At 50.5% G+C, this 9,480-nt stretch overlaps 1 protein-coding gene across 2 annotated transcripts in view; it reads right to left on the reverse strand.

The window, feature by feature from the left end:
* Positions 1–2,917: 2,917 nt before the first annotated feature.
* Positions 2,918–9,480, reverse strand: part of SMAD7 (SMAD family member 7) — a 27,839-nt gene continuing 21,276 nt past the window's right edge. Inside the window, exons 1-2 of one of the 2 annotated variants that reach the window (XM_026092262.1) lie at positions 5,313–5,473; positions 2,918–4,826 (exon numbers count right to left, since the gene is read on the reverse strand). In XM_026092262.1, coding sequence (XP_025948047.1) covers positions 4,288–4,826; positions 5,313–5,316 — 543 coding nt within the window. In that variant the 5' untranslated portion in view covers positions 5,317–5,473 and the 3' untranslated portion in view covers positions 2,918–4,287. Of the gene's footprint in view, positions 4,827–5,312; positions 5,474–9,480 lie in introns of those variants that run through there. The other variant, XM_026092261.1, reaches the window with a different exon arrangement.

Raw genomic sequence — 9,480 nt, forward strand, 5'->3', positions numbered from 1 at the left:
TTGTGTAAGCATGTGTGTTTTAGCCTGGCTTTCCGCCAGCTGCGGGGGGACTCGCACGAAGCGAGAGCGCTGTGAACGGCTCGAGCCTACCGGGAAGGGAGCACAGAGCTAACGGGAGCAAACTGGAACGGGCAGAGCGGGTTTACACCAGGTCAGCACTTCACTTCACGCCGCTGCAGCTTTTCTGAGTCCTAACGATGGATTTACAGCATTGTCAAAGCCCAGCCAAGGAGAATTTCTCCCTTCCTTTAACCTCCAAACTCTGCTTTAACCTTCAATCTACTTCCTATCCAGGCAGTGCTGGAGCTGAGCAAGTGCTGGGTGAATGGGGACACAGAGGAGCTGGTGCTAAGCATCCTTCTGTCGTAGGTTGTCTTTTCCCCCCCCCCTCACTGAATGGGGGCTGAAATTATCTCAGCAAGAGGTGAAGACAGGAACATTTTCATTAGCGCTGCCCTAGGACTGAAAAGCCATAGTTTTGCTTATTATTTCCCAGCTTTCCCACCGCGAGCAGGGCTGCCTGGCCTTTTATTTTGACAGATGAATGCAAGTAAAGCTCCCATAAAATAAAGTGCTCCACGAGGCGTTTTTCAGCTCGCTCTGCTGCTGGACACTGTAATGTTCGACCTGGCAAGGCCCAGCAAACCAAAGGTCCAGCTAGCTCAGGAGCCACAGCCAGAGGCAGCCACATAGGGTAACGTGGAAATTAATTTAGAAATATAATACTTCAATCCTCCTTCACACCATTTTCTCTCCAAGGAAAAGCACTCATAAAAGCTCCCAGGAGAGCTATGGTTCATACCCTCTGTTTTTTCACAAGTGGAAACCCTGAGAATTGGAAAGGTTAAATGAGCTGATCGTATCTCATGGATAGATGAGTGGGGACAACAACCAAAATCTCCAGGCTTCAAGGTTTTAACCTCCAGAATATGCTCTATCTTGCTTAACAAAGTGAAAAACATCAGTAAAACATCTGTTAAATGCACAGCCTTTGCCAGTTCTCTGGTGTGCCCATGCGGCTCTGTGCTGCTTCAGCATCACAGATCAGGGACAAAACCATCAGCTCATCTCCTCTGGGTAGACAGCCCTTGTCTAGTTGCTCGTACAGCAGGAAACCTCAGGAGGGAAAAACATGAGCGAGTCTGATATTCCCTATCCTCTGGTGACTCCAGAGTAAAATCCAGCCTTGTGGCCAGCTGCGACTCTAATGGGGGCATCAAATCCAATAACTCCTAGACTTGGAAGGATCTTTCCAATCCAAGATGCTGCCTGCCTGCACAGCCCCGTTCCAGCTGATAAACGCTGCAAAAGCTCAGTGGAGTCAGTGTTCGGTTTTGCGATRAAATAGTATGCTTTAGCCTTCATCTGCAGGTCCTTTGATGTTGTGCTCTCTGTGTGGGTGTCCAAGACCTGGGCAGGAGTACTGTTCTTTGAGCCTTTAACACAAACCATCAGCGCTAGCTTGGCCACTGGATCATGGAAAAGATGTGATGTGATTATCAAATATTTCAAGTCTGCTGGCACAGAACAGAAAGGAAATGAGCCAAACTGTAGTGTAGATGAAATTGCTCCAACATCTGCCTTCTCAGGCATCACTTTAGTACATAGCAAGCAAGACAGGATGGGTCCATATATCAGAATCTCAGTTTTTGATGTTGATCCCCACTTTAATGATGAGAGACAACAGGCTCATAACTGAACCTCCCATTGCAGCCCCGCACACGATCAAAAGCCATTCTGYGGCTGGTTCATGGGCTGGATGACATGACTCCAACTGAAGGCCCAGACTGTTCAGAACAAACCAAATATTCTTAGTATTTCAGCTGATCCCATCCAGTGCTTCTCCATTGAACAGAAGGGCACAGCATGGAATGAACCTGGTCCAGATGCTTGCAAAGCCTCAGCTACCATTACGGTCATCAAACGTGATGGACAGCAAAAGCGTAGAAGTTGAATTCCCAGGGTTGAGGCACTTTAGCAAGGAGGAAGCCTACGAGCCCATCTGGATGTTGTATCTGAAGCCTCCAGGACTCTAGTGGTTTCCTCTCAAGAAATGTCCTCATCCATGAAGGGCAAGAGTTGCACCAGCTGTGATGGCCTTCTYGCTGGCAGAGGACAGTGGGAGAGTGGGATGCGGCACAGACCAGACCAGTCAAAGTCTAAAGGCAGGGTGAGAAAACTATTAGAAGAAAGTAAGCTTCACTTCCAGAGGCCCATTAAGGGTGTGGGAGATCAGAGGAACAAGATAGGAAACAGCTGGAAAAAACCTTCTGAGGTTTCCCCTCCTGTTGAGGGAGAGACTCTCCAACTCTGTGACTTTGAGCACGTCTTGTCATCTCCAGCTTCATCCCACTCTGATAGGAGACACCACTTAGCAGCAAATGAGGTCTGAGACGGGCAATAACGAACAAAAAACCTGGCATATTTGGTGCCAACACTAAAGAGAGCAGCTCATTGGAACTGCATAACATGCCTAGAGGTATCTCAGGCCCAACGGCGGCCTGCTCCACTAGACCCAGTCTCTGTTAGACCCCATCCCTGTTAGACCCCATCCCTATTAGACCCCATCTTTGCTAGACTCCATCTCTGCTAGACCCCCATCCCTACTAGACTCCATCCCTGCTAGACCACGTCTCTGGTAGACCCCATCCCTGCTAGACCCCATCCATGCTAGACCCCATCCCTGCTAGACCCTGTCTCTGGTAGACCCCATCCCTGCTAGACCCCATCCCTGCTAGACCCCATTCCTGCTAGACTTCATCTTTGCTAGACCCTGTCTCTGCTAGACTGCATCCATGTTAGACCCTGTCTCTGCTAGACCTCATCTCTGCTAGATCCCTCGCCAGACTCTTACAGCAGCCTCAAGCATCTGCTACCTGCTTCAACCACTGAAAAAGCCACTCTGCACAGCCTTGGATCAAGTGTACATTTTTATTTTTTAATGGAACATAAACTCCTTTAGAAAAAACATTCAGCTGGATGATAACACCCATAGAAAAAACACCAATCTCRTGTTCTTTTTTTTTTAATTTGGCATTTGTTATTTGCATTTATATTAAAGCAAAGTGCATCTTTCTTATTTTTCTCGTTTATACACATTGCACAATACATAAATAATGATGCTTATAAAACGTCTTTATATTTACAAGTAATAATATATTTATATATAACATAAAATACATTTTTTCTTTAATAAATCTCAGAGTTTTTTTAAGGAGTCCTTTTTTTGTGTGTTTTATTTCCAAAGCACTACGATGCTAAAGTTCCAATGAGAATGCTCTCTTGTTCATTTAAACCTTTATATTTAGAAAAATAGCTTATGTTAAGGTCTAAACATGCTCATTGAGCTAAGAACAGTGTAAAAGTATCATACTTGTGTATGAATTCAAGAAGAAATGAAAGCACAACTGCATTTCCAGATACGATGGTACCGGGATAACCTGATCTAAGCAGGTTCCAACAGACCAACTATCGTGAACACTTTTTTTTTTTTCCCCGTTTGTTTTCCTTTGTTTTGTTTTGTTTTTTTGTTGGGTGTTTTTTTTTTTTTTAGGCTTATGTTTCTGTCACTTTGCATCTCAGCTCAAATTGCAAAGCACGGGCCATGCACGTTTTTTTTTTTTTTCCCTCCGCCGTCGTTTTTCTCTCCCCTCGTATCAATCCACGACAAAAAAGCAGTGAAAGGACGAGCGTCGCTTCTTCCAGCGCTCCCGCGGTGGACAGGCGGCTCGGCGCCCTGGCAAGGCGTGAACCCGACAAGCCAGGCGCTTTGAAAATAAAAATAAAAATAAAAAGGGGTGGCGGGGGGGGCAAAAAACTGATCGGCAAAGGTTTCGCACGACCGCGTTCGCCCCGGCATCCCCCCGGCAGGCGCGCGCGGCGGTGGCTGCCACCGCCGGGAGAGGGTTTCGGCTTCGCTTCAGGCGAGACGCGCTGCCGTTAACAAATAGCAAGTGACTTCCGAATCCACCGATCGCATAAGATAATCCTTTCAGAGCAATGAAATAATTACCGTATGCAACCCGCCCTCCCCCTCCCCGCCCCTTCCCGCGCTTTCTCTCGCCCTTCTGAGTTATTGGTCATTCACGCTTTTAAAAAATAGATATATTTATCAAAATACCAAGGCAAAAATCTTTCCATAAGCTATTTCTCAAAACAGGAAAACAAACAAAACAAAACAAAACAAAACAAAAACCAACAACAAAAAGTTTGCATGAAAAGCAAGCACTCAGAAGGAAATAATAGCAGCAAAGTAGTATAAATGTCATGAGTCCACTCTGTCTCGAGTCATCGGTTATTAAAAATAACCTCCAACCAGCACGGGCAACTGCTGATAAACTGTCTCGTGTAGCACTGGCCCCAGCCTTTCACAAAGCTGATCTGAACAGTAAATCCGGTCCATGGTTGCTGCATGAACTCATGGTCGTTCGGCCTCTGCAAGCTGTACGCCTTCTCGTAGTCAAACGCCTTGATGGAAAACCCTGGAAACACTTTGTGAACCAGCAACGTCCTGGAGTCGGGGTTGTCCAGTGTGGCCGACTTGATGAAGATGGGGTAACTGCTGCGGTTGTAGACCCACACGCCGTCCACTTCCTTGGTGAGCTGGATACCGTAACCGATTTTGCTGCGCACTTTCTGCACCAGCTGGCTCTTGTTGTCCGAATTGAGCTGGCCGAGGCAGAAACCGTTCCCCTGAGGTAGATCATAGAAGATATCCAGGGAGGGCTCTTGGACAGAATACAGCCGACCCACGCGCGTCTTCTCTTCCCAGTATGCCACCACGCACCAGTGTGACCGATCCCCCGGCTCCTGAAGAACTTGGGAATCTAAAGGACGAGAGGGAAAAAAGAAAAAGAGAAACTGAAGACCGTGGAAGTGATGAAACCCAGGAGAGACCGCGCACCACCAGGCTGGCCATGGTCTTCAGGACACTTTCAGTACACACAGAAATGCCCTTATCCTAGCTATGGTTTTCAGAAGAAGATGTATTAAGGCCCCAGCTCAAGACCATTTCAACCAGCCTTGGTTTTGGGGTTCACCAAACTTCTTTAATGCCTATCTCCAGTGGGGGCTGGAGCAGTTGGAGGTCTAAAATCCCACCGTCTGCTTTCCACAGGGACTTCAGACCTGCTGGTCTGAGGGTGCCATCGCCCCRGGAGAGCTAGCGCGGCCCCGGGGAGACGACGCGGCGAACGGCCGCCCAACGAGCGCGGGAGTTAACGAATCCTTGCTCCGATTCCCATGCCCTCCGCGGCCCCCGGAGCAGCTCTCCGAGGCGCAGACGAGAGCGCTCCACCTTGCCSGGTGCATACCCATCTAGCCAGCTGGGTTCACTTCCATATATAAATAGGCATTTATCGCAATCCGGCCCTTGGAAAATGAGGAGCTCCTGAAGGAGGGACCCGGGCGCTGCCCCATAGGAACGGAGGGGACGACGGGGGCGTCTGCAATAACCGGCAGGGCCCTCGCGTGCCCCTCGCCAGAGCCCCCCTGCGAGGAAGCGCCAGGGCGCAGCCGTCAGGCGCGGCCGAAACCCGACGGAGCTGCAGTTACGACTGCGGTTTGCGGCGGCAGGGTGGAGACCGGAAGTCTTGCATTTGTTAACAAAAACGGAAAAAGGAAAAAAAAAAAAGAAAAAAAGAAAAAAGCAGAAGTTCGGCCCCTCGGCCCTTCTTTCCACCTCGACCCTTTCAGCTGCGCCTAAGCCGCCGCGAGCAGCGAGGCGAACGCGCCAGGCGCGAGACCGAGAGAAAAACCGAGGGGGTGCCCCAGAAATGGGGGAAAAAAAAAAACAACCCTCTCTTCCCGATGCAGAATATGCATCAGCCCTGTGCTGCCTAGCTAGTAACTCCTTCCAGCCTTTGTAGACATGTTACGACCTGGGAACTATTAATCTAATTGTATTAAAAAAAAAGAAAGAAAGAAGCTGGGACCGAGAGCGAGCAAGTATCACTAAAATAAACCTGGGCATGCACGGACTGCGGGAGCGGGTGAAAAACCCAACAGTGCCGCACTGCCTGAGCCCATCTGAGAGCCCCGGAGACGCACCGCCCGGCAAGTCGCTCCAGCAAACCTATGTACCACCTTAACGCAACGCCGCAACATCCCGGAGGAAGCCCGACGGAAGCAGAGGGCATCGGCTAAGTCGGCTCGCCCGGCTGCCCTGTTTTCTGCCTTTTTTTTTTTTTTTTTTAGGCTATTAATAAGGCCGCTTCCCCAGCACGGGCATTTTTTCCGAAGGCTCTGAATTCTGTTTAAAGCGCTGTACTGTGCCCTTAAAATTAAAAAAAAAAAAAAATCCCAGCCACACACTTTTAATTTCCTCATTTCTATGCCAGCGAGGAAAATATTTCTCCGGTCGCTGGAGGCAGCTGCTAAAAATGGGCCCAACTGCATATTTACGCTGGAAAAAGGGGGACGATCCCGGCCCCGCTAGCGATCCCCGGGGCCAAAGCGGGGCTGGGGGGGGGGGAGCGGRGGAGGAGGRGGGGGRGGAGGAGGGGGGGGGGACCCGTGGCGGGAAAAAGCCCGCGACGGGGCCGCCGGCCTCCCCCTTTTGGTGCCTCACGCCACTTTGTTCCGTGTAACTCTCTCCTGCTGAAACCTGGCACCGAATCTGCAGCGAGCCGGGGGAAAAAAAAAAAAGGCCGAGCCAGGAGGGAAAGGGGCGGGCGGCAGGAGCTGGGGTTGGGAAGTGCCGGGTCTCTGATTACCCTCCGCCGAAAGCTTCGCCGCCGCCGCCGCCGCTGGCGGGGGCCGCGGGGAGGCCGGCGTGCCGCTAGCACTGGTTTTTTCCACCACCATCCCAAAAAAAATTTTTGGGCAAGAGCAATTTGGGCGAGGGCGCGCGGGAAGCCAGCGCGGGAATTTCTCGGCCGCGGATCCCGCGGTGCCCCCCTCTCCCCTTCCACCTCCCCCCGCTCCCGGGAATGGCGTTTTTCTCCCCTTCGGCCTTCGCAAGCCGCCCGGCGATTTTTCAGGCAGACGTCAGCAAAGTGATTTTTTTTTTTTTTTTTAGATTATGCGAATCGCCCGAGCCGGAGAAATTGCGGGCTGCGCGCCCGGCGCCCTCCTCCCGGCCATGGTCCACGCGGTGGCTTTTTTCCTTCCCTCTGCTCCCTGGACCTTGCTCCGCTCCGAAGCCACCTTGCCCCGCGAGCCCGGCTCCTTCCCGGGAGGTGGGAATTTTGCCCAAATAAAAGCGGAAAAGTGAACTGTTAAAAAAGCAGCTGGCCCGAAACCGTGTTAAATCACAGCTCGGTCCTGCAGCGTTCAACCCAAATTTGTACCCGCAYGGCAGCAGAACGGCTACACTTGGGGCCTGGGTTTTTCAAAATTCACTATTTTTCTATATATGCATACAGGACTTTTTTTTTTTTTGGAAAGATATTTTAACTAGCTGTTTGTTTAAAGAGTCAGGAAAGAAAAGCTATGTTGTAAAAAAAAAATCCAAGTGACCAACCCACCTAATCGGAGCCTGCAATCAGTGCCTAGAGCTTGCAATTTTTTTTTTGTTGTTGTTTTACAGCAGTTGAGGGAATTTTGGAGCAACGGCCATTGAACACGCTGAACCCTCGCTGAAATTCCTATGGGTTTTTATTTATTTTCTTTAACATAAAAGTACCCCTTTCAGGGGGGAGGTGGGGGGGAAAGGCTTTTTCACCTCGTGTTTGCGCTYGCATTAGCGAAGACCACTTAACAAGCAGCTCATTGCCGCTTACAAAGAGTTATTTAATTGCCAGCGCATTAGGGGGAAAAAAAAAATAAAATAAATAAAAAAAAAAAGAAAACTGCCTTGGCTATGAATGAACAGACCTTTATGGAGGGCTGGAAGTTCATGAATGAATCCCACTAGGTTTTCAATGACATGGGGTGACCAGACCTCAAGGACAAGTCTTAGGTAATCGGGGATTTTTTTTTTTCTTTTTTCAACGCGCCAGTGCCAACACACAGCACAAACATGCCAAAGCGCCTTCCGCTTGCGGGATTCGGCTGCTGACGGGATGTCTAGTCAAGGAGCCGCGYGAATCCACGGGCAGAGCTCAGGCCTCGGAGCAAAGACGGCCCCTTCCCCCCCCAAAAAAACAACCCACGCCTGGAAAACGCCCAGCGAGGTGCAAGGGCTCCCAGATGCCAGCAAGCCAGGATAATACTTAAGGATATAAACCCGCACGTTATCATCCTGCTGCTAAGTACCCTTCAATTTTCTGCTATCACGGATTTATTGTGATTTTTTTATGGTTCGCCTTGCAGCCTGCCAGGAGCCCCGTCAGGAGTGCGGTTTATACGCTAAACCTGAGTTTGGGCCCGAGTTTGGTCTTCCCCAGCTGCAAGGGGAAGACTCGCACAGGGCACTGGAACAGCGCTTGGAAGCGGCAGAGAAGCCACCTTCCCTCCTCGGCGTATAAATAATGTTCATAATTTTAAGGGCGATGAAACGGCATCATCCGCATCTGCACTTGTTTTTCTTTTCAAGTTTTGGCGCTTTTTTTAGAGGGTGGGGGAGGAAAAGGCCTTTTTCGTGCAGGAAGAACTGAAACGTTTCAGCAAATTTCAGGCGAGGTTTCTGTTTGAAGAAGAAAAAAAAAAAAGCCCTTTTGGCTTGAAAAAAATATGCTGGCCATAAATCTTAACCTAAAAATGAGCATCAAGCCATTTCCATCCCTCCTATACATCGCTAAATGTTTTCATAGTCCAATAAGGATGTTCCCTCTCTGCTCTCAACAAGGGCTCGGATACTAATGCCGGTGAGGAATATAAGCCGCGGAGCCGGGATTCGCGAGAGGCAAATGTCTCCCCTGGTTTCAGCACTGATTTCTCCTGCAGTTTTGGGCAAGTCACTTTATTCCCTGCGTTTTCCAGCCAGGAAGCACGGGCGACCGCGTCCTTCCCCCATCACAGCCCCTCGGGTTGCTCCCTTCAGCCGTTACCGTTCTCTCGTTAGCAGCGGTAGAAACTGGTGCTGAATCGGAGCAAAGCAGAGCAATCGCTTATTTTTGTTCCCACTTTTTTTGGGGGGGAGGGATCGCTCCTTGCTTTCCATGCAAAGCATGGCTGAGCGCTCCCGCGCCGCCTGCCCGCAGGCAGCAATTGCTCCCTTGCAGGCACAAAGGCTCCTTCCAGGGTTTCCCATCCCGGCCTTGTCCCCCTGCCAAGTTCCCGACGGCGGTGGGGTCAGGGGCTTTTGTCTCGCCCGGTTTTGTTTTGACATCGCCAAAGGTTTTTCCTGCAGTCGAGCGGCTGCCGAGGCGAACGGCGAGTTTAGCCCGGCGGCAGCTGCCTTATCCGAGAGGACCGCGCTGTGGTCTGCGTTGAGCCGGGGGATCTTCCCCGTGCTCCTCCTCGAGCGCCTCCAAATCGCGCCACCGCTGCGTCGCATCCGGAGGACCAACCCCGACGCAACGTTGGCTTCGGCACCACCTTCCCCCTGAGACCAACCCCGACGCAACGTTGGCTTCGGCACCACCTTCCCCCTGAGAC

The sequence above is a fragment of the Apteryx rowi genome, unplaced genomic scaffold (assembly GCF_003343035.1).
Source record: "Apteryx rowi isolate R43461 unplaced genomic scaffold, aptRow1 scaffold_95, whole genome shotgun sequence".
In the NCBI taxonomy this organism is placed as follows: domain Eukaryota; kingdom Metazoa; phylum Chordata; class Aves; order Apterygiformes; family Apterygidae; genus Apteryx; species Apteryx rowi.